The sequence below is a fragment of the Engystomops pustulosus genome, chromosome 9 (assembly GCF_040894005.1).
Source record: "Engystomops pustulosus chromosome 9, aEngPut4.maternal, whole genome shotgun sequence".
Classification (NCBI taxonomy): domain Eukaryota; kingdom Metazoa; phylum Chordata; class Amphibia; order Anura; family Leptodactylidae; genus Engystomops; species Engystomops pustulosus.
The window spans coordinates 78060226-78086354 of record NC_092419.1 but is presented as its reverse complement, the minus strand read 5'-3'; the positions used below and the strand labels follow the sequence as shown (position 1 = coordinate 78086354).

At 43.6% G+C, this 26129-nt stretch overlaps 1 protein-coding gene across 10 annotated transcripts in view; it reads right to left on the bottom strand.

Moving 5' to 3' along the window:
- The window catches only part of TEX11 (testis expressed 11), a 285428-nt gene that overhangs the window by 33062 nt on the left and 226237 nt on the right, over nucleotides 1–26129 (bottom strand). For 9 of the 10 annotated variants that reach the window (XM_072125893.1, XM_072125894.1, XM_072125889.1 and 6 more), the window contains 2 exons: nucleotides 7324–7432; nucleotides 2909–3029 (listed from right to left, as the gene is read on the bottom strand). In XM_072125893.1, the coding sequence (XP_071981994.1) occupies nucleotides 2909–3029; nucleotides 7324–7432 (230 nt within the window). Of the gene's footprint in view, nucleotides 1–2908; nucleotides 3030–7323; nucleotides 7433–26129 lie in introns of those variants that run through there. The other variant, XM_072125897.1, reaches the window with a different exon arrangement.

Below are 26129 nucleotides of genomic sequence, written 5' to 3'. Positions count from 1 at the left end.
TTTTTCTTTACGAGGTTAAACACAGTGAAAAACAGTTATTATATTTTCATAGATCGGGCATTTTCGGACATATATATGCGATATCTAATGTGTTTATGATTTTTACTGTTTATTTATATGACTTCTTGGGAAAGGAGGTGATTTAAGGGTTTTTTAATATCATTTTTAATGTTTTTTCCTTTTTTTATTTTTATTTTTTACTACTTTTCAGAGTCCCTAGGGTATTTAAACCCTAGGTCAGGGGCCCCCAAACTTTTTACATAGGGGCCGGTCACTGTCCCTCTCAGACCGTTGGAGGGCCGGACTGAAGTTTAAAAATAAAAAAAATATATGAAATACTTTGAAAACACAGCGCTAGTGGTACATGCGACCGCATCCGTAATGCACTGGGCCCCCTCAATTAATTATTTAATATACTGCACCCCTTTGTGAACTATTTTATTTATTGGCCAAATTAATGAATTAATTGGGTCAATTAATTATTAAATATGCTGTCACCCCCCCTATTAATTACTAGACTGACCCTCATAATTATTTCCTATGCTGCCCCCCACCATTAATTATTTCGTATGCTGCCACTCATAATTAATTATTTTCTATGCTGCCCCTCATAATTAATTATTTTCTATCCTGCCCCTCATAATTATTCCCTATGCTGCCCCTCCATTATTATTTTCTATAATGGCCCCATAATCCATTATTTCATATAATAGGGCAGCCACAATCTTTCTACTGCTGTTTAAAAAAAAAAAAGACCCCTGTACTTACCTCTGGCTCCCGCGTCTTCTTTCTTCTGGCTGCTGCCGTACAGGAAGGGGTGCGCGGCCGCGTGATGACGTGATCACCCTTGGACGCACATCCAGGTTCAAGGAGCGATGTGCGCCGGGGTTGTCTTCCGGCCACATCGCTCCACCTGCAATAATAGTGCTCATGCGGCCATTTCCGGCCGCATCGAGCACTTTTCAGTGACGGGCAGGAGCTTCCTGTCTGGACTGAGGCCCCCAATCACTGACTCTATTGAAGCTCCAGCCCGGGGGCCCCAAGTAACAAATCCGGATCCGGGGGCTCTGAGCTTGATGGGCCGGGGGCCGGATAGAAACGGGCCACGGGCCGTAGTTTAGGGACCCCTGCCCTAGGTTATCTGATTGATCCTACCATATACTGCCATACTACAGTATGGCAGTATATGTGGTTTTTGCACATCATCTATTACAATGTGCAAATCGCACATTGTAATAGATAGCCTAAAACATGATAGCCTCGGATCTTTGTGCGACCCGAGGCTGTCATGGCAACGGATCGCCGCTCCCCGATCCCGGGTGTTAGTGAGCCCTTTTCATACTCACCGGGTGTTTGCTTCACAATGAAACAAACAACCGGTGAGTATGAAAAGGGCTCAGCCCGTGAGCCCTCTTCATACTTTCCCCTACGCATCAAGACGTACAGGTACGTCTTTTTGCGCTATGGGGTTAATGACATCCAAATTGAAGAAATGTGGCAGATGAATTAAATTAAATGCCAATGCCCAGATAAAAATATCTTATATAGTGTAAATGTAATTCAATTGCGTTACTTTGTGTTATACATTGGGGCACATTTACTAAGCACAGTGCAGTGCTGTTCTGTACTACGTTCTGCATGAATCTGGCACCAACTCATTTTTTTTTTGGTGCACCTTTAACATATGGTCTGTGAAACATTTCAGACTTTGCATGTTAAATCTGGCCCAGGGTCTGACTGAGCACCGAAATGCCCCATTCAGTGCAGAAATTTGTGACGCATGAAGTAGCTGCGCCACAAATGGTCACATGCAACACAAAACCTGTGCAAAATGTTAGCACCTAAAAGAACGTTCAAAGTCTGACAAATGGCGCATGGCCCTTAGTAAATGTGTCTAAATGTGTGCAGCCTTCAGTCTTCCTGAGATTCCTGAAGCCCCCACACTGTGCTCAAACCCCAAAAAGTAGTAGATTGAAATATGTACAGAAAGGTATAAAGAAAATATATACACTGTTCAAAAAAATATAAAGTACCATATCCTAGATCTAAATTAATACAATATTCCCGGTGCAATTATTTATTTATTACATAGTAAATGTGTTGAGAACAAAAACAAAAAAGATCAATAAAAATTAAATGAATATCCAATGAAGGGTCCACATTTAGAATGATACTCAAAATAAATTTCAACTTTAACTTGGAGCATTTCCACTAAAGGGGTTTTCCCCCTGTGATCATTGGGGGTGTCAGCGCAGCGCTCAGCAATTTCTGTCAGCTCCTTAGAGATAAATGGAGCAGAACGGTCATGCACGGCCGTTTGCTCCATTAGTCTGACAAGGGGTTCAAGGGAGTTACATGGGACCCCGTCGGACCCCTAGTTTTCATGATCTGTGGGGGTCTCAGCACTGAGACTCCCACTGATCAGCAAGTTAGGCCCTATGCCGTGGAAAACTAAGTCTTCTTCATGGGGAAAAACCCTTTAAGGAAATGAGACTCAGTAGTGTATGTGGCCTCCCTGTGCCATGTATGACCTCTGGGCATGTTCCTCATGAGGCGGCAGATGTTCTGCTTAGGGGATCACCTGAGGGAGTCCTCATCTTATCTTCCTTCCCAATGTCAATTGGTCCATTTTCACTCGATGCAGGAAGGAAGTTTTATTACTGTGCTTTAAATAGTTTTGTTGCTGCATTTGTATCAGCTTTATAGTATAAATACAATGAAAAATCAGGAATGAGCTTCAAATTAATAAAACTTCTGTGCAAGACAACAGTTGATCAAAGGAATCGTAAACTCCATAGAAACATTACAGTGGGGATAAGGTACAAAGTTTTGAATGCCTTAAATAGCCTTGAAGTATCAGGGGTGCTGCCTATACTTTTAGTTCACTACATGAAATTATTTAACTTACCGAAGTGGAAATAATAGCGTGTGCCTCTTTATAATACTGCCATGCTTCTTCTTGGTCACAGTTCTCTAGCTCCACAGACCTTTCAGGTAAGGTCAACTTTATAAGGCTATGTAGGCATTTACTGAAATAAAAATATAATATAACAAATAAGAATAAGAGAAATTATGTTCAAAGAAAAGAATCTCTGCCATGCAGAATTAAATGCACACATTTTAATTTCACCTTCCCATGACTTTAATAAGGGCAAGCTTACAAATATGGCAAAAAAACTGGTTGTTTCTCGTGCTCCCTCCAAAGTATACAACAGTGGTAAAACGTGTGTATGAAATGGCGTTATTGAAGTAACAGTGGGACAACACGTTGTGGGAATGGAATATTCCCTTCACCAGGACCATAAAAATGTGTGTATCGCATGTGCTCATAAGGAAGTTTGCAGATCACGAGAGTCCACTTCCCTAAATGGCACACAGAGTTCCACCAAATAAGGAAATGGCGAGTTCTGTACCAGCACCACAGGCCACTGTGTCCACTTTTTTTTTCTTAATAGGGCTCTGCTGGGGACATTATTACGGGGTCTCTGTTGGGGACATTTCATTGTGAGTGGAGGCTGCGGGACATTTTATTAAAGAGTAACGGCTGCATTTCCCACCCTAGGTTTATACTCAAGTCAAGTTTCACAGTTTATTTTGTGGTAAAATTAGATGCCCCGGGTTGTATTCTAGTCTGGTCTGCTTATACTTGTGTATATGAGGTATGTATATATTTTTTTTCTCGCAGTGAAAAGGCCAAAGAAAAGGGGACATTATAGGTGTTGGTAATGAACTATGTCTAAAGATGCAGATGTATGAGATTGTCAAAACTAAAAAAAAATAAAAAATTAAATAAATTGAATAAATTAAATTAAATACATGAGGTATCGCCATAATCATTGTGACATATAGAATAAACCTAACCTACTATTTTTATGGTACAGTGAAAAAAATAAGCTATGACTCATCAACTGATGATTGATGATTTTCTTTTTCTCCACTCACAAAGAGAGAAAGAGGGATGCAGCCGCCTTCAGCATCAGCGGATTAAAGGGGCTTCCCTTCACCTACTAGCATCGGGACGTCTTCCAAGTTCTGCCCAGCGATCTCCCTCACCACAGCATAAGCCATGAGCGGGGGAGGGTTAGAGCACCCAATACACCCCCCTCTTCCACCAGCCACAGCGCTTAAGGTTAGCACTTCACCCAGGCGCAATCACCACATGGTGTAAGCGGTGGACCACATCCCTCTAGCTTCGTCACCTCCGTCCCTGCAGTCACCACGATATTGCCCCCCAACACAGCAGTCTACCCTGGCCTGCTCCATCATTGAACCTCCAGAGGATTTGGCAGAGTCGGTAGACTCCAATGAGGCTCATCCTCTCGACCAGATCCCTTACCACCGATACAGGATCCAGCCCGACAGTTGTTCTCCCCCTACGTGGCAGCCCGGTGAGTACCATGCTGCCCCATTCACCCACCCATTCCCTTACCTCTTCCTCATATGTATTCATTTAATAATAACTTACTGATAGCGGGTGGGCTAGGTTCCCTTCCCCATAGGATAGCTCAGATGTGGTCAGGTTTTCAAGATTTGATGGGCAGGGCGTTGGGTTCTAACAACCCAACCCCCATCTGGTCACCCCAGATTTAAGCATGAATGTTCCCACTGCGCTGGCTAGCATTCTGCTTCAAAAGAACCAGGAACTGTGCCCCTGATCTTACTAGAAAAGGGGATGACACCTGTAGGGGTGCAAGGGAAGAAAAAATATGGGGTAGGGTAGATTGACGCGCTACATCCAAGGTAAAGTGTAAGAGTTATTTTATTTTTATTTATATTTATATTTGACAACTCGTTTCAACACCGTATCGGTGTCTTCATCAGGTCAGAATCTGCAGAGTCGGACCTGTGGAGATGGAGAGCAGAGGTCCGATTCCGCGGGGCTTCACTGGCTAGGTGAGCGGGCTGCACATTAGTAGTGAAGGACCTGTGAAGCTGATCTGGCTGTGTGTACTGATTATAATGGTAAGTCAGTATGGCTTCAGTATTAGACAACCACTGTGGAAGTGGAATTTTACACAGACGCACCTGGAGGTCCCCGGCATGCACTCATTTGGTGATTTAAAGGCCAGAGCACCACTCATTGGTGCTGGCCACTTCCGCAGTTGCTATATAATCTGGCGGTTCCCATCACTCCCCTCCAGATCTTCAAGCCTTATTGTGTGAAGTGAAAACCCCAACCCCAGTGAATTCCTGCATTCCAGTTCTTGTGTTCCAGTTCCTGTGTTCCGTTCCTGCGTTCCAGCCTGTTCCCATGTTTCAGTCCGTTCGCCTCTCATTCATTTTGCATCAGGGCATCCACTGAGCCTCTTCAATGACATCATAAAGCAAATAGATCATTGGGAATCGAGGAAATTTAGAATTTATATTCGCCCCAACTTGGTATTGTGAGCTAGGTTAAGTCCTCAAACCCCCCATCCCCCCTCACACACACACACACACAACCCTACATCGTTCCCTTCCCTAACCTATCATTGTGAAATATCAGGTGATTCACTCTTTTTATTTTGTAGCGTCCAAACAATGCGGATCAATCCAGATTGATGAACATTGACAGCGAATAATAGTTGGCTGCAGTGGGATAGCCATCATCCTCTCGTACTTAAGAAGGGTATACCATAAGGACAGTTCCTGCGGATCCATAGGAACTATTCGTCAGATACCGAAAATTTGCAGAACAGGCAGCTCGCTTAGAATGCAGATTCCTGGTAAGGGATTAACATAAACAAGAAATGTGTAATGCATGCAGGCACACAGCAGACACTACCTAGTCAGCATTGTTAGAGCTAAGTCTGATGGTGAAGGTATGATTCATCTGATCATAACCGTAACGTATGATATTCGATGAGCCAGTCCAAGAAAAAAATCTCTAGATTTTGACATGTCCTCAAGAGGGACAAAGAAGTTGGCGAAAAAGATTGAATGGGTATGTCTGTCCCCCAGCAGGGACAACTGGAATAAACGTATCCCGGTAAAAGAGGCACAATGGCAATTCCATTAGAGAACTACCAAACCAGACGGTTTGAATGACGCCGTTTCTTTAGCTCCAGTTACAGTTTAAGCTTACAGTTTAATTCTCTCTGCACAGCTGTATGTCCTTCTATGGATAATTTTATCTGATTTGTTACCTGCTTTTAAACTCATTACCTGTCTTGCATAGGAACTCCCTCGACTGTATAAGGGGGGAATCTTGTGAATAAATACATAACGATGCCCGCATTTCATCTATGCTGACGGGACAATTTCAGATACGTAGCTGGCCTCTCTACCATCTTTTTCCATGTTGAGAGTGGTGACAGCGCAGTGTGCGCACTAGGCGGAGGCACCTTGATGCATCTGCTACATAAACAGTCACCACCCTGTAATCAAGTCATACCTCGCTCGGCTCACATGATTGGTGCTTCTCGAGAGATGGGTGTGCCAGAACTGTACTGAGGGGCGGAATTGTCCTTTTAGCCAGATGACACCACAGGTGATCAATTTCACCAGCATCCACGGCCAAGGCATTGGTGTCTCTTAGAAGTTATCTTCTTGTCTACAATCAGGACTAGATCACGCATTGTAGTATGTTATGAAGTCACCAAATTTGTTAGCACAATGTACCACTGACCTGATAATGAAATATGGTGGCTTTCAGTCATCCAGCCAGGGTTATTAATAATTCCTTTATTTATATAGCGCACACAGATTATGTAGCACTGCACAGAGCTTGCAAAATAAGTAATTAGTTGGGCATTCCACTTTACAGATATACACTTTTGGTGAATGGTGAACATTGGAGATGAAACGCATCTAAAAGCCTCCTTTTTTTCTGAGCACCTTATGAGGGCAACATTCTAGTACTACCACCCTTGTTGTCAAATGTGCTTGGTATGACAGGAGTTGAATGTATCCGGTCTCTTAGTTCAGTACACCATGCGGTCACATATCAAAATGTGGTAACCACTGACATCTAGTGGTCATAGCTGGTAATATTCAGCTGGATGTACTATGGATAAATCAGTGACTGGTGTTTGCTCTGTACACCAGTTGTTATCAAATCCCTTGTGTTGCCATTGATCAAACAATATTTTATCATAGCACAATTTGGGTTATATCATTTTAATATATCACCTAATAAAGGTTAAATGACATCTACCACCAGAATGAAGGACTGTATGCAAATGAGCCTGAGGGGCTCCAGGCTCTATAAACACCTGTGGAGCCCCAAAGGCTCATTCGCATACAGTCCTTCATCCTGGTGGTAGGTGCCCTTTAAGTTTGTTCTAGTTTATACTCTCCCTGTCCTCTTAGACCCAGTGACACCCTAAAAGATAAATATCATACCTTATTTTGTAGACATCTGGCGAGTCCTGCTTCTTATGTAGAGTTAAAGCAGCCTGTAACACTTTCTTGCAAATTGATGGATAATATGCTGGAGCTTCCATGGATAGAGCTAAAATATTTTTTAAAAAGTGAATGAACAAAACACACATATGCAAATACTGTCTAACAGACTGGATTATATATTATATTCATGTGTGAAATCCAGCCAGTCCTCCCCACATATCACAAAGCAGTCAGTTTATGTTTAGGGAAGCAGAGAGAGGGGCACTGCCTACCCAGATCCAGGTATATGTTCCAAACTGAATTCCAGGTATGAAAAAAACACATTTATCCTACCAAGGATTCCCTCTGTAACTGGACATCCTAGGCAAAGACCCTCAAATGCCTAATGGTAATGGCACATACAGTCCTAACTATCAAAAAATCATAAACACACACACACACACACATTATATATATTAAAACGGATGGTCGTAGTACTATCATACTGCATCATACAGTACTACCTTACAGTATCATTTTTAGTACAATATTTCTACAATATAGTACCAGTCTTAGTCATCTGGGATCCAAAAGCAGACACTGGGACAGCATTAGGAGGTGGCAAACTGAGCCTATGCCCAGGGCCCCTTGCATGTGGACTTTTGTTGGCAGAGGATCTATTGCTTTTTTAATATCCCTTGGTTCATTGTCCGGGTAAAGATACTTATTATCTATCAATTGATACATGGAAAGATAAAAGATAGGAGATAGATTGGTAAATAGACAATATATAGAAAAAGCTAGATAGATAAATCATCTGTCTACTTATCTATCTCCTATAATTTATCTATTTCCTATCTATATATTTGTCTGTCTAACCATTTATATCTTCTATTGACCTATCTATCTATCTCCTAACTTTTATCTATCCACGTACCAATTGGTCTTCTATCTCTCTCCTTCTCCAGTAAAGAATAAGTCCGGGGATTTCCATTTAACTTCTACGTAAATTTTAGTCGCTAAAGCTGTAAATTGGACTAAGTGATGGGTTCTGTTTTTAACCTTTGCCGGTTTATCTCCTAGCAGGAGTACTGCTGGGGTTACAGGTGTCTCTGTAACAGAGAGCAGATGAGGGTTTTCACACGGTTCCAAGGGGAGCAACTTTGGGGCAGTGCCACCATATATGTGCCATATCGCCCAGGGCATTGCAGCCTGGAAAGCAACTGTTGGGCAGGTGGGGGTACATATTGGCAAGACGTGCGGGAACATAGTACGTTTCATGGAGTATCCTAAGAGAGGTTACCTTCTTCTCCTTCTTCTAGTACAGAACCGAAACGCGTTGCGATTTTTATTCATGTTTTATTAATTTTTATGAAATAAAGCACGAGATTAATTTTAAGATCGGAACTCCGAGATATCCTTTTTTGGGCGCTATAACCAACAAGCTTGGAATACCAGCAGTAATTTCCTTCATCTTGGATACCGTCCACCGGTGACCCTGGAACACGGAAAACGGAACCTGCTTGTGGAAGAGCTGCCAGGATTCTCGAAAGATTGATTATACATGCTTCTTGACCAATTATATCAGGTGAGAGTCCAACTATAAAGAAATAATTCTTCCTAAGTTTTACATCGTTTAATGCACTAGGAGAGCGCTCATATTCCTTTTTTGTCTTTTGTCAATCTATCCCACTACGCGGAAGAGGGCACATACATAGCTCTGTGCGAACCCACTCCCTTTCCCAGGTATACTCCAACTTAGTTATGAGACAGCGGTTTACCTCCGGCCATCAGGTGCCGCAAATGGATGATACCCTTTGTCACCCACCATCGTAAATCCCTTGATTCTAGTCTTGGAGGAAAAGCGGGTTTTTTAACCAGTTCGCGACCGCCCGCCGTGGCGGAGGTCGGGTCGCGCTGCATGGAGAGGGCTCTCCATAGCCGGTAAGTCTTTGCTGCATATTGCAGCAAAGGCTTACCGGTAACACCCGCGATCGGTGCTAGCAAAGCTGCCGGCAGCCTCAAAAAGATAGTGGTTGGGGATCGCCGCTCCCCGTGACGTCATTGGGGAGCGGCGATCCGTCTCCATGGTTTCCGGCGATCCGTCTCCATATTTCGCTTTAACCCCTTCATTACAATGTGCTGATAGCACATTGTAATGAATGAGGAGGAAAATCCCCATATACTGCCATACTGTAGTATGGCAGTATATGATAGGATCGATCAGACAACCTAGGGTTAAAGTACTCTAGGGAGTCTGAAAATTAGTAAAAATAAAAAAAGTTAAAAAAAAATTATAATAAAAAAACCTAAAATTTCAAATCACCCCCCTTTCACTGACATAAAGATAAATAAACAGTAAAAATACATTAGGTATCGACGCGTCCGAAAATGCCCGATCTATCAAAATATGATAACGGTTTTTCAATGCGTTTAACCCCGTAACGGAAAATAGCGCCCAAAGTCGAAAATGGCACTTTTTTGCCATTTTGAAAAATATAAAAAAATCTATAAAAAGTGATCAAAAGGTCGTACAGTCCTAAAAATGACATCATTGAAAATATTATCAAATTTCGCAAAAAATGACACCACCCACAGCTCTGTACACCAAAGTATAAAAAAGTTATTAGCGCCAGAAGTTGGCAAAATCAAAAAAATAATTTTTGTACAGCAGGTTTTAATTTTTGTAAATGTATGAAAACATTATAAAACCTATACAAATGTGGTATCCCCTTAATCGTACCGACCCAAAGAATAAAGTAGACATGTCATTTGGGGCGCTCAGTGAAAGACGTAATATCCAAGCCCACAAGAAGATGTCACAAATGCGTTTTTTCACCATTTTCACTGCATTTGGAAATTTTTTCCCGCTTCCGAGTACATGGCATGGAATATTTAATACCATAAATATGAAGTGTAATTTGTTACACAGAAAACAAGCCGTCACACAGCTCTTTACGTGTAAAAATAAAAAGGTTATAGATTTTTTAAGGTGGGGAATGAAAAATGGACATGAAAAAACAGGAAAGGGCCCGGTCCTTAAGCGGTTAAAAGGAGTAACAATGGAGAAGGATTAGTCTGCAATTTATGTTGAAATCTAAGAGAGCGCTAAGGAGTGAAGTGTAAGTCCGTTATGTACAGGGTCTGTAATAAGGTTGGCATTGGGCCTGTCATCCTGAACAGGCTTGGTAGTGCGAATGGCTGGATTAGCTGGGATTCAAGCAACATCCATCTGGGTGCATTTTTGGGAGCGGCAATAGAGGCAAATTGGGCTACTTGAGCTGCTTTATAGTATAGGGCGAAATTGGGAAGTGGCATACCACCCAGGCTTTTATGTTTGAACATGGTAGATAGTGAAATCATTATAGTATCATCATAGTTAGGTTGAAAAAAGACACGTGTCCATCAAGTTCAACCAAGGAAGGGAAGGGATTAGATGAAGACGGGATTTAGGGAAAACCATTCTATATAACATAACCATCAATGTTATTTAGGTGTAAAAAGGCATCTAGACCCTTCTTGAAGCTCTCTGCTGTGACCAGCGCCTGAGGCAGGCTATTCCACAGATTGACAGTTCTCATAGTAAAAAAGCCCTGTCGCCTCTGGTGATTAAACCTTGATTTCTCCAGATGGAGACAGTGCCCATTGTGTTTTGATTTGATTTAATATGAAATAATTTACCACCATATTTTTTGTATGGACCATTCATAAATTTATATAAAATTAATCGCCTCTTGTAATCTTTCCTCATAACTGAGACCCTCCATACCCCTTATAATTTTTGTGGCTCTACGTTGAACCCTCTCTAGATCCAGGACATCCTTTTTATGGACCAGTGCCCAGAACTGGACAGCATATTCCAGGTGAGGCCGAACCAATGCCTTGTACAGTGGTAATATTACATCCCTATCCCGAGAGTCCATACCAGCTTTGATCCTACTTGCTTTAGAGGCAGCTGATTGACATTGCATCCTGTTATTCAATTTATGATCTACTAGTACCCCCAGGTCCTTCTCAACAAGGGACTCTCCCAGATTTACTTCCCCAAGGACATATTTTGCCTTTGGGTTATTAGCCCCCAGGTGCATAACTTTACATTTATCCACATTGAACCTCATTTGCCAAGTGGATGACCAAACACTCAGTTTGTCCAAGTCACCCTGCAGCCTATGAGCATCCTCCATAGACTGTGCGGGCATACCGCTGTGTGCTGGAGAGGAGGAGGAGGAGGTGACCCCTTCTCCTTCCATAGAAAACAGCGGCACACAGCCGCACACTCGCTGAAAGATAGAGCATGTTCTATCATTTTGCGGTGTGCGGCCCGGATTGGTGACACACATGTGTGGCACTGTATCCTCACCGTGCCGCTATTGCCGTCTATGGGGATGTACATGCGCAGACGGCCATGTGAATGAGCCCTAAAAGAAAGAGGAGAAATTCATACCATCATTGTAGCTTCCTTCCAGGGTCCCCTGTACAGGCAGAATTGTGGGGCCCAGAGCAGGAGCTCCAGTAATAATGCTGTCTTGTCTGCACTTCCTTGCTCCTCCTGTAGTCCCAGACAGCTAAGCATATGTAGCTTTAAAACAGCACTGATCACAGCACATCCTGGGGGGCCAGGGGCTGAAGGAGGAGGTTTTGAGTCCTGTCTGGAAACTCTGTGCTGGGGTGATGGCCTGGGTGCCCACAAGGAGTGCTCCGAGTGCCACCTCTGGCATCCGTGCCATAGGTTCGCCACCACTGCCCTAGAAGTTCCAGAGCAAATAGGGGTGGGGATAGGTGACAGCCCTGACATGTACTTCTGGCAATATGAATAGGTGTGGGCTGCATCGTAGGGAGCTTGAGGCAACTGGGTGGTGTTCATAAATTAGTTTTATTTTGAAACCCCACCTTTAGTTTTCCCTAGGGCCCCACTTTGTCTAAAACTGGCCCGGAGCAGAGAGACGAGTGGTTGCTGCTGCTAAGCCTCAAAACCAGCAGGGGGATGTCTGTACTGCCTACCCACCCACCGCCTCATATGTTGTGTACCAACTCAGTGGAATTGAACTATGCATTTGCTGGAAAAGGTGTGTGAGCATCAGCAGGCAATAGTTCAATTCCCGCTCCAGAATCCAGTACTGCACTGTCCAGCCAGAGACTGGAGCAGGGGGATGAGGAGCATTTCTCCCAGCAGGATGATGCCCAGAGCAGCTAATGGGCATCACTGGAGTGTGGTCGGGGGGATGTGGAGGAGGAAACACCTCCCACCAAGGACAGCTTGTCCTTGCCTCTGGCCAACCTTGCCCACATGAGCCAAAACATGCTGCAGCGCCTGCACAATGACACTCAAGTTGCCCAAATAGTCAACAGTGCTGAATACTGGATGGCTACCCTGATGGATCCACACCACATAGCGTACTATCCTTCATTCCACCAGTAGAGTGTGGTAATATTACATCGATATATGGTAATATTACATAATGAGGGAGTGCAAGCTTACTTGGTGGAGGCATTACTAGCGTTCACAGCCGACATCGAAAGCTCAGTCCTTCAAATGCTGGAAGGATTGGTCTTCCCTGTTCAATTTTTGGTTGTAGAATTGTAACAGAGAACCCAGCAATATTCGATCAATGTTACTGCAGTAAGAAGGTAAAAGGTACCCCTGCACAGTGATACTATACCTCACCACAAAGGAAACCATATGTATAAGCATGGGTGAAAAAACGTAATTAAAACATAACTTTTACTTATATATTGCTAAAATATAGCGCAAACAAGTGAGCCATTACATAAATATACAATAAATTAGGCCTCGAGATAACACAGTAAAAATTAGAAAGTTTTTAACATATCTGAGCGAAACAATCTATAACAAGCTCCAGTATCTGAAATGCAGGTTAATAAAAGCTGTATAAATACCAATGTAGCCAACAAGTAAATATAGCAAAGGAAGGCAGGAACTATCACCCAGTCAGTGGTACCAGGTTCTGGTCAGGGTACAGCATGCATGGGTCTTGCGGTCCTTCAAACTCGATCCATCCAGATAGAAGGAAACATCAAACTACTCTATTCAGACCCTATCAATAAATGTTGACCCTCACTGAACCCAAAAGCTCATGTCCTAACAAGGACAGTCCACATCTAGTCCTACAGCAACTTACCCTACAATACATAACAGAGACAGATTTGCCCAACGCGTTTCCTCTATGATAGCATTAGATTAATCAGGGGCTCAAAGTAAAGGTTATACATAAAGAGATATAAGGAAGGCCATTCACCAAATACAAGACTGCTGGCAGTGGTCCAGTCAGTCTGGCTATAGTGACAGATCCATGCTGCTGGCTCTTTACGGCGTGCGCGCCAAACTACTGCGCGTGCGCCAGCTAAAGCAGATGAGTGTCGCTACACAAGCTCCGAACCGGAAGTGCGTCATCACTTACAACTCATCCGTATGATTGAGTATGGTGCTTGATTGAATCATTGAAGTGTTTGAGTTGAATATTAGTCTTGGTAGAGATCAAGAACTGAAAGGGTTGGATTGTTGAACCTTCCAAAACCTGTGAGAAACTGAGTAACTTGTCATGGGAACTATAAAGAAATGAGCCTCCTGCCAACCCAGGTGGGAAAGGGTATGAACTTTGTCCAGTAGGAGAAAGGTATGAAGATCAGAATGGTTTGTGTGAGGTAGAGTAGTCGAGGTAGTTATGTTGCCAAACCAGGAAAATTGCTTCTTTCTCCAGGAATCCAAGTCTTCCTCAAATGTAGAAAGTAGGGGGCTGAGATTGTCAGGGAATAGTTTGCGTAAGTCTTTGTAAATTTTGGTCCCAAAAAATTTAATACCACCCAGGGGCTAAGCAAAGGGGAACCCAGACCTCTGGGAGAATACAACGGAAGTTGAGATAAAAACATTGAGATACTCAGATTTTGACATGTTCTTAAAATTGGACCAGTGGCAAAAATTATCCAATTCAGATATCAGGGCAGGGAAGGAGGAGTGTGGGTCTGAATTCCTCTTGATGTCCGGGTTATTTTGAATGGTCCCCAGGAGGTCTTCCATCACAGCACATAAGTGGAGACAATGGACAACCTTGACTGGTGCCAGAGTGAATGGAGAATGGGGTTGAATGAGAGGGTGCCGTTGATCTTAAAGGGAACCCGTCACCACTATTTTCACAAATACAGCTAGTGACAGGTTCCTATAGAGCTCTAATAACTATTTGACACCCTGCTTGTAGCTAAGAATTATGCCCCTGAGATTCCCATATATTCAACTTTATAGTTTTATCTGGTAACTAAGCATGGCTACATGTAGTCCAGGTGGGCGTGGCCTCCTCAGGCTGAATCCAGCAGCTCCTCCCCATCCCTATCTCTGTATGCTGCTATAATGTCATGTGACCAGGGTGACATCATCGCAGGTCCTATAGCTTTTGTAGCATTAGGAACTGTACACTATGAAATCACAGCATATTTTATCACAAGAAATCACAGCAGCCTGCATGGAGAGGAGTAGAAGTCCATGGAGGCTGCTGTGATGGTTTTATGTGGTCAGATATGTACATGGGGTATAGTTTTCATATTAAGTAGCTCAAGGACCTTTGATGATGTCACCCTGGTCACATGGCATTAGGCCACGCCCCCATGGACTCGCTCCAAAGCTGCATAGATACCAGGCAAGATTATAACTCTGATTTTATGGGGATCTGAGGGGGACAATTTTTAGCTAAAAGCAGGGTGTCAGATAGTTACTAGAGCTCTATAGGAACCTGCCACTACCTGTATTTGTGAAAATAGTGGTGACGGGTTCCCTTTAAGTCTGAACGAGGGATTATTGTAGAGGGATTAAACTTTGGTCAATAAAAAATGGGTCTAGTGGAGAGGCTCTGTCTGTGAGATAGCCATGAGATCCTGTCAAAGGCCTTTTCAGGGTCCAGGTAAAGGATCATCATGGTTTGTCTGGTGTGTGTGTGGGTGTGATGTATAATGTCAAGAGTTTTAAGGATATTATCACAACTCTCCCTGTCTGGCATGAATCGCACTTGCTCTTTATGAGCTAGCAGAAGAGGATTCAGACTATTGGATAGGAGTTTCTCAAATATTTTTAGGTCCACATTTAGCAAGGAAATGGGACGATAACTAGAGAACAATTGGGCACTCTTGCCAGGCTTAGGGATGACCTCGACATGAGCTGTCTTAGACTGCAGAGGGAATGGGGAGTCAGGAGAGACAGTGTTAAATGCCTTCAGTATTAAAGGGTTAAGCTTAGACAGGAATAGCTGGTAAAATTTGCCAGTGAACCCCTCTGTACCAGGACTCTAACCCCCAGACAGATTAGCTGGCTTTGGACTGCTAATTATGCATACCTTCACCGGAAGCATGGGAGACCGAGGTGATGCCACGCGAGAGCCAATATTGGGGAGAATGTGATTATGTGGAGATGTGTTTGACCTCCCTACCCTACTTCCCTCTGTCTCCCGTCTTGTCTATGTCTGTCCCCCTTGGTTTTGTCTTTCTCATTTCTCTGTTCATATTGTTTATACTTTAATTTTCCTTTGTGCCCCCCCCCCCCTTCCTGGGGGTTTGTTTCCAACCACAGTAGAATATATAATGTAGCAATGTTATCGGCATATTTTTACTTCATTCCACGTTTTATGATATGCATATGTGATTTGTATGACATACAGTGCGTGTCGCAATATGGTTTTCAACTACAGTTCTATGTGCTGATTCCTGTGAATTTGTTTGCAAATAATTTCTCTGTGATTGTATGTTTTAGTTTATAAAACTTATTTCAATAAAAATACAATTTATAAAAAAAGGAAATCCGACTGTTCATTGAACCTTTGTGAATCTTATCAGGCAAAAAAAGTATAATAAAGTCTCCAAATAATGTGGTGGAATCCATACAGGAGTGCATCTTAGCGTCTTACTTGTAATCTAAAATGTATAGAAATGATGCTGTAGCACATCCCAGGTAAAAATGAAAAAAATCCTTTATGTATCCATTAAAATGTCATAGTATAAATATTAGCATGAAGGATAAGGCAAACAAGCCTACATGTTTAACACCTTAGCGCTCCGCGCCGTAGCTGTACTGCGCAGCTTCCGACGATTAGCGCTCAGCGCAGTACAGCTACGGCGCGAGCGCATAGGATTTTAGAATTGTCACCACGTCTCGCGACGTGGTGACATCGGGACGAGAATTGGGTGACAGAGGCAGGAGGAGTTCCTGTCTCCGTCACCCGACCAATCAAATCGGTCCCGCCCGCCGATCGCCGTGATTGGCCAGTCAAACCTGACTGGCCAATTACAGCGATTTTGGGCTGAAAAACGTGGTTTTAGCCCCTTCCTCTTCCTCCAGCGGCACCATTTTGGTTTGGTATCGCTGGAGAGAGGAAAGAGCGTTACTGTGTGCACCAAAATACACTTTTACACTATAAATAGTGTTCTGATCCTTATCTGATCCCTATTGTTCCCTACAAATTCCCATCCTATCTGTTTTTTCCTGTGTCCTGTGTGTTCCCTGTGTGATCGCCTTGTGTGATCCCACGTGTCTTCCGTTTTTCCCTGTCTTGTCCTTCTGAACCCAAACGCACTTTTCAGTGCGCTGTGTTAGCGTTGTTCTGCACTGGACGCACTTTTCAGTGCGCCGTGTGAATAGCGCTGCACAGAATCTTTAGCAGTCTTAGCGGTAGTTAGTTTGTCTTAGGGCAAGCTAGGTGCATTTGTAGCGCCTTTTTGCGCGGTGCACATAGGTTTTTTTTCGGTGCCTGGTAATATTTTTTTTCAGAGCGCCGTAGGTGTACCCGTACGTAGCTACTTTTTGTGTGTGCCATCTGTGCGGCTTGTCCGTGTGGTTTGGTGTGCATTCTCTTTTTTTGTGTGTGCTATCTGTGCGGCTTGTCCGTGTAGTTTAGTGCGCATTATTTTTTTTGTGTGCCATCTGTGCGGCTTGTCCGTGTAGTTTAGTGCGCATTATTTTTTGTGTGCCATCTGTGCGGCTGGTCCGTGTGGTTTGGTGTGCATTCTCTTTTTTTTTTTGTGTGCTATCTGTGCGGCTTGTCCGTGTAGTTTAGTGCACATTATTTTTTTTGTGTGCTATCTGTGCGGCTTGTCCGTGTAGTTTAGTGCGCATTATTTTTTGTGTGCCATCTGTGCGGCTTGTCCGTGTGGTTTGGTGTGCATTCTCTTTTTTTTTTTGTGTGCTATCTGTGCGGCTTGTCCGTGTAGTTTAGTGCACATTATTTTTTGTGTGCCATCTGTGCGGCTTGTCCGTGTGGTTTGGTGTGCATTCTCTTTTTTTTTTTGTGTGCTATCTGTGCGGCTTGTCCGTGTAGTTTAGTGCACATTATTTTTTTTGTGTGCTATCTGTGCGGCTTGTCCGTGTAGTTTAGTGCGCATTATTTTTTGTGTGCCATCTGTGCGGCTTGTCCGTGTGGTTTGGTGTGCATTCTCTTTTTTTTTTTGTGTGCTATCTGTGCGGCTTGTCCGTGTAGTTTAGTGCACATTATTTTTTTTGTGTGCTATCTGTGCGGCTTGTCCGTGTAGTTTAGTGCGCATTATTTTTTGTGTGCCATCTGTGCGGCTTGTCCGTGTGGTTTGGTGTGCATTCTCTTTTTTTTTTTTGTGTGCTATCTGTGCGGCTTGTCCGTGTAGTTTAGTGCACATTATTTTTTGTGTGTGCCATCTGTGCGGCTTGTCCGTGTAGTTTGGTGTGCATTATATTTTTTTTTTTTTGTGTGCCTGCTAGACGGTTTATCCGTGTAGTTTGGTGCACATTATCTAATTTTTCTAGTTCTCTATTTTTTTTGTGTGCAATGTCTCAGAAGACGTACACCGTGTTGGAGGCATATAACATGCTTGCCTCTGACACCGAGTCAGCTAGTGGGGATGATGGTCCCTTTTACTTATCATCATCCTCCTGCTCATCTTCTAGTGACCTGGAAGGACCCCCAAGAAGGCGCCGTAGGGTTCCAGGGACTTCTGCAGGAGAAGTGCCTGGGACTTCTGCAGGAGAAGTGCCTGGGACTTCTGCAGGAGAAGTGCCTGGGACTTCTGCAGGAGAGGTGCCTGGGACTTCTGCAGGAGAAGTTTCTGGGACTTCTGCAGGAGAAGCGTCTGGGGCTTCCACTGACCCCACATGGGTAGCCCCAGATAATTATACCCCTCAGGTCCCTGACTTTACGGGCCATCCTGGAATTAACTTTGACACGACAGGGCTCAGAGCTGTGGACTTTTTTAAGTTTTTTTTTGATGAGGCGCTGCTGAATATTATTATATTTCAGACAAATCTCTACGCTGCACAACATATTGCCCAAAACCCCACGTCCTTTTATGCACAACCCTACAGGTGGACCCCTGTCACTGCAGCAGAGATGCACAAGTATTGGGGCATAATACTCCTTATGGGGATAGTAAAGAAGCCTTCAATCAGGGACTACTGGAGCACAGACATACTGTACCACACCCCCATGTTCCGCATGGCAATGAGCAGGATGCGCTTTGAAGCCATCCATAAGTTTTTGCACTACACTGACAACACACAGTGCCCACCCAGAGGTGACCCCAGTTATGATCGGTTATTTAAGGTCAGGCCCATATTAGATCATTTTAGTGCCAAGTTTGCCCAGGCATATACTCCCGCCAAACATGTGAGCATAGACGAGTCCCTGGTACAATTCAAAGGGAGACTTCAATTCCGCCAGTACCTGCCCAATAAGAGGGCAAGGTATGGTGTGAAGATGTATAAGCTGTGCGAAAGTTCATCAGGGTACACATACAAGTTCAGGGTATATGAAGGGAAGGACTCCACTATAGTGCCCCCAGAATGCCCCCCCTTCCTGGGTGTTACAGGGAAGATAGTGTGGGATTTAGTGCACCCACTGCTGGACCAGGGATACCACATCTACCTGGACAATTTCTACACCAGCACCACCCTGTTCAAGTGCCTCACTTCCAGAAATACTGCGGCATGCGGCACTGTACGCAGAAATCAGAGAGGTCTCCCTAAGTCGCTGCTTGGGCAAAAACTTAAAAGGCACGAAAGCAGGGCACTATGCAGCGACTCTGTACTGTGTGTTAAGTACAAGGACAAGAGAGAGGTCCTTGTATTAACCACAATACATGAGCACACCACCACCCCTGTCCCAGTACGAGGTGCCAGTGCAGAAGCCCCCAAGCCAGACTGTATTTTAGATTATAATAAATACATGGGAGGGGTGGACTTGTCTGACCAGGTGCTTCAGCCGTACAATGCCATGCGGAAGTCGAGGGTGTGGTACAAGAAGCTGGCCGTGCACATCATGCAGATGGCATTGTATAATGCTTATGTGCTGCATCGATATGCCGGCCAGAGGGGAACTTTCCTGGAATTTCAAGAGGTGGTAATAAAGTACTTTCTTTTTGGAGACCAGGAAGGGGAGAGTGCTAGCACATCTGGAAGTGAGGCCACATCACGTATTGTACCAGGGCAGCACTTTCCAGGAGTAGTTCCCCAATCAGCCAGCAAGGGAAGGTCACAAAAGAGGTGCAGGGTGTGCTCCAAAAATGGCATTAGGAAGGACACCATTCATCACTGTGAGACATGCCCAGAAAAACCAGGGTTATGTATGAAAGATTGCTTCCGAATTTATCATACATCCCTGGATTTTTAGAGTACCCTGTTGTTACCCTGACGCACAGCTTATACATCATGCCGCATGCCGCATCTTCCCTTCTAAGCCCTGCCATGTGCCCAGCCTGTAGATTACTGTCCCGTATGCTTTACCCGGGAAAACATGCATCATGATTTTTAGGGTGTTTGTCTCCCGTGGCAGCAGCTGGGCACAAAATGACATAATGGATATTTTTTACTATGCACTATCCATTATGCACTTTTTCAGGGGTCCACCTGTGGGGTTAAAATGCTAACTATACCCCTAGATTAATTCATGGAGGGGTGTAGTTTCCAAAATAGGGTCAGTTCTTAGGGGTTTCTACTGTACTGGCCCCTATTGCCATCTACAAATCTTTCATGATGCCAAAAAGAAAAAAAAAAGTACAATGTCTGTGCTCCAACAAGTTATTCCCTTTTGAGCCCTGTCGTGTCTCCATCCTACAGATTATTGCCTCCTATGGGGTATTGCCCTAACCGGGGTAACCCGCAGAATGATTTTTGGGGTGTTTGTCTAAAGTGGCATGAGTTGGGCAAAATACTTTTGTCACTTCAATGGCATATTTGATAAATTGCAATACAATTGTTTCTCTGCACTACTCACTTTGTATTACATTTGAGCCAGCACCTTAGTGGTTAAAATGCTCATACAAACCTACATACATTCTTTGAGGGGTGCCCTTTCCAAAATGGGTTCACTACTTGGGGGTTTCTATTGTACTGGTACCTCGGGGGTACCCCCCATTACCAATCTAGTGAAAACGAAGCTTGAAAACCTAAATTGTGCTTCTTTATTCCTGACCCCTGCCGTGTGCCCAGCCTGTAAATTATTGGCACATGTGTGGTATTGCTGTACTCGGGACAACCCGCAGAATGATTTTTGGGGTGTTTGTCTAAAGTGGCATGGGTTGGGCACAGTACATGAGGCACTAAAATGACATTTTTGAGATAAAAACACAATTTTTACTCTGCACCATTTACTTTGCACTCAATTTTGGCCAGCGTGTTGGGGGTTAAAATGCTCATACAAGCCTACATACATTCTTTGAGGGGTGCCCTTTCCAAAATAGGTTCACTACTTGGGGGTTTCTATTGTACTGGTACCTCGGGGGTACCCCCCATTACCAATCTAGTGAAAACGAAGCTTGAAAACCTAAATTGTGCTTCTTTATTCCTGACCCCTGCCGTGTGCCCAGCCTGTAAATTATTGGCACATGTGTGGTATTGCTGTACTCGGGACAACCCGCAGAATGATTTTTGGGGTGTTTGTCTAAAGTGGCATGGGTTGGGCACAGTACATGAGGCACTAAAATGACATTTTTGAGATAAAAACACAATTTTTACTCTGCACCATTTACTTTGCACTCAATTTTGGCCAGCGTGTTGGGGGTTAAAATGCTCATACAAGCCTACATACATTCTTTGAGGGGTGCCCTTTCCAAAATAGGTTCACTACTTGGGGGTTTCTATTGTACTGGTACCTCGGGGGTACCCCCCATTACCAATCTAGTGAAAACGAAGCTTGAAAACCTAAATTGTGCTTCTTTATTCCTGACCCCTGCCGTGTGCCCAGCCTGTAAATTATTGGCACATGTGTGGTATTGCTGTACTCGGGACAACCCGCAGAATGATTTTTGGGGTGTTTGTCTAAAGTGGCATGGGTTGGGCACAGTACATGAGGCACTAAAATGACATTTTTGAGATAAAAACGCAATTTTTACTCTGCACCATTTACTTTGCATTTAATTTTGACCAGCATGTCGGGGGTTAAAATGCTCACCACAACCACCGATAAATTCTTTGAGGGGTCTAGTTTCCGTAATGGTATCATTTATTGGGGGTTACTATTGCACTGGCACCTCACGGGCCCTGCCAACATGACATGGCACTCCAAATCCAAACATGTGAAAACGGAGCTGGAAAATCTAAATTTCACTCCTTCCGTTTTCATCCCTTCTGTGTGCCCAGTCTGTAAATTATTGGCACATGTGTGGTATTGCTGTACTCAGGACAACCCGCAGAATGATTTTTGGGGTGTTTGTCTAAAGTGGCATGGGTTGGGCACAGTATATGAGGCACTAAAATGACATTTTTGAGATAAAAACGCAATTTTTACTCTGCACCATTTACTTTGCATTTAATTTTGACCAGCGTGTCGGGGGTTAAAATGCTCACCACAACCACCGATAAATTCTTTGAGGGGTCTAGTTTCCGTAATGGTATCATTTATTGGGGGTTTCTATTGCACTGGCACCTCACGGGCCCTGCCAACATGACATGGCACTCCAAATCCAAACATGTGAAAACGGAGCTGGAAAATCAAAATTTCATTCCTTCCGTTCTCATCCCTTTTGTGTGCCCAGTCTGTGAATTATTGGCACATGTGTGGTATTGCTGTACTCAGGACAACCCGCAGAATGATTTTTGCGGTGTTTGTCTAAAGTGGCACGGGTTGGGCACAGTATATGAGGCACTAAAATGACATTTTTGAGATAAAAACGCAATTTTTACTCTGCACCATTTACTTTGCATTTAATTTTGACCAGCGTGTCGGGGGTTAAAATGCTCACCACAACCACCGATAAATTCTTTGAGGGGTCTAGTTTCCGTAATGGTATCATTTATTGGGGTTTCTATTGCACTGGCACCTCACGGGCCCTGCCAACATGACATGGCACTCCAAATCCAAACATGTGAAAACGGAGCTGGAAAATCAAAATTTCACTCCTTCCGTTTTCATCCCTTCTGTGTGCCCAGTCTGTAAATTATTGGCACATGTGTGGTATTGCTGTACTCAGGACAACCCGCAGAATGATTTTTGGGGTGTTTGTCTAAAGTGGCATGGGTTGGGCACAGTATATGAGGCACTAAAATGACATTTTTGAGATAAAAACGCAATTTTTACTCTGCACCATTTACTTTGCATTTAATTTTGACCAGCGTGTCGGGGGTTAAAATGCTCACCACAACCACCGATAAATTCTTTGAGGGGTCTAGTTTCCGTAATGGTATCATTTATTGGGGTTTCTATTGCACTGGCACCTCACGGGCCCTGCCAACATGACATGGCACTCCAAATCCAAACATGTGAAAACGGAGCTGGAAAATCTAAATTTCACTCCTTCTGTTTTCATCCCTTCTGTGTGCCCAGTCTGTAAATTATTGGCACATGTGTGGTATTGCTGTACTCGGGACAACCTGCAGAATGATTTTTGGGGTGTTTGTCTAAAGTGGCACGGGTTGGGCACAGTATATGAGGCACTAAAATGACATTTTTGAGATAAAAACGCAATTTTTACTCTGCACCATTTACTTTGCATTTAATTTTGACCAGCGTGTCGGGGGTTAAAATGCTCAGCACAACCACCGATAAATTCTTTGAGGGGTCTAGTTTCCGTAATGGTATCATTTATTGGGGTTTCTATTGCACTGGCACCTCACGGGCCCTGCCAACATGACATGGCACTCCAAATCCAAACATGTGAAAACGGAGCTGGAAAATCAAAATTTCACTCCTTCCGTTTTCATCCCTTCTGTGTGCCCAGTCTGTGAATTATTGGCACATGTGTGGTATTGCTGTACTCGGGACAACCTGCAGAATGATTTTTGGGGTGTTTGTCTAAAGTGGCATGGGTTGGGCACAGTATATGAGGCACTAAAATGACATTTTTGAGATAAAAACGCAATTTTTACTCTGCACCATTTACTTTGCATTTAATTTTGACCAGCGTGTCGGGGGTTAAAATGCTCACCACAACCACCGATAAATTCTTTGAGGGGTCTAGTTTCCGTAATGGTATCATTTATTGGGGGTTTCTATTGCACTGGCACCTCACGGGCCCTGCCAACATGACATGGCACTCCAAATCCAAACATGTGAAAACGGAGCTGGAAAATCAAAATTTCATTCCTTCCGTTCTCATCCCTTTTGTGTGCCCAGTCTGTGAATTATTGGCACATGTGTGGTATTGCTGTACTCAGGACAACCCGCAGAATGATTTTTGCGGTGTTTGTCTAAAGTGGCACGGGTTGGGCACAGTATATGAGGCACTAAAATGACATTTTTGAGATAAAAACGCAATTTTTACTCTGCACCATTTACTTTGCATTTAATTTTGACCAGCGTGTCGGGGGTTAAAATGCTCACCACAACCACCGATAAATTCTTTGAGGGGTCTAGTTTCCGTAATGGTATCATTTATTGGGGTTTCTATTGCACTGGCACCTCACGGGCCCTGCCAACATGACATGGCACTCCAAATCCAAACATGTGAAAACGGAGCTGGAAAATCAAAATTTCACTCCTTCCGTTTTCATCCCTTCTGTGTGCCCAGTCTGTAAATTATTGGCACATGTGTGGTATTGCTGTACTCAGGACAACCCGCAGAATGATTTTTGGGGTGTTTGTCTAAAGTGGCATGGGTTGGGCACAGTATATGAGGCACTAAAATGACATTTTTGAGATAAAAACGCAATTTTTACTCTGCACCATTTACTTTGCATTTAATTTTGACCAGCGTGTCGGGGGTTAAAATGCTCACCACAACCACCGATAAATTCTTTGAGGGGTCTAGTTTCCGTAATGGTATCATTTATTGGGGTTTCTATTGCACTGGCACCTCACGGGCCCTGCCAACATGACATGGCACTCCAAATCCAAACATGTGAAAACGGAGCTGGAAAATCTAAATTTCACTCCTTCTGTTTTCATCCCTTCTGTGTGCCCAGTCTGTAAATTATTGGCACATGTGTGGTATTGCTGTACTCGGGACAACCTGCAGAATGATTTTTGGGGTGTTTGTCTAAAGTGGCACGGGTTGGGCACAGTATATGAGGCACTAAAATGACATTTTTGAGATAAAAACGCAATTTTTACTCTGCACCATTTACTTTGCATTTAATTTTGACCAGCGTGTCGGGGGTTAAAATGCTCAGCACAACCACCGATAAATTCTTTGAGGGGTCTAGTTTCCGTAATGGTATCATTTATTGGGGTTTCTATTGCACTGGCACCTCACGGGCCCTGCCAACATGACATGGCACTCCAAATCCAAACATGTGAAAACGGAGCTGGAAAATCAAAATTTCACTCCTTCCGTTTTCATCCCTTCTGTGTGCCCAGTCTGTGAATTATTGGCACATGTGTGGTATTGCTGTACTCGGGACAACCTGCAGAATGATTTTTGGGGTGTTTGTCTAAAGTGGCATGGGTTGGGCACAGTATATGAGGCACTAAAATGACATTTTTGAGATAAAAACGCAATTTTTACTCTGCACCATTTACTTTGCATTTAATTTTGACCAGCGTGTCGGGGGTTAAAATGCTCACCACAACCACCGATATATTCTTTGAGGGGTCTAGTTTCCGTAATGGTATCATTTATTGGGGGTTTCTATTGCACTGGCACCTCACGGGCCCTGCCAACATGACATGGCACTCCAAATCCAAACATGTGAAAACGGAGCTGGAAAATCAAAATTTCACTCCTTCCGTTCTCATCCCTTCTGTGCGCCCAGTCTGTAAATTATTGGCACATGTGTGGTATTGCTGTACTCGGGACAACCCGCAGAATGATTTTTGGGGTGTTTGTCTAAAGTGGCATGGGTTGGGCACAGTATATGAGGCACTAAAATGACATTTTTGAGATAAAAACACAATTTTTACTCTGCACCATTTACTTTGCATTCAATTTTGACCAGCGTGTCGGGGGTTAAAATGCTCACCACAACCACCGATAAATTCTTTGAGGGGTCTAGTTTCCGAAATGGTGACATTTTGGGGGGTTTTCTATTGTACTTTTACTTCAGGGGCTCTTCAATTACACTGTGGCACCACAAAATATTTGCAGCCAAATTGGCCTTCCAAATTCCCGGTATCGCTAACTCTGTTCTGGACATCGATGTGCGGGGAAACAGCAGCTGACATCCACATGTCTGGTATTGCCGTACTCGGAAGAAGCAGGGCAAGAAATTAGGAATATATATTTACCTCAAATTCCTTCTGAATGTATCCGTTTTAGGGCTAAATTGGAAAGATTGAAATCAAAAATTGAAATTTCAAAATTTCCACTCCATTTTCATATGCTTCCGGAAAAATAATTAAAGGGTTAACAGACTTCTTAAATGCTGATTTGAATAGGTTGAGATGTTAGGTTCATAAATTGGTGTTACTTGTGGGGGTATATAGTACATAAGC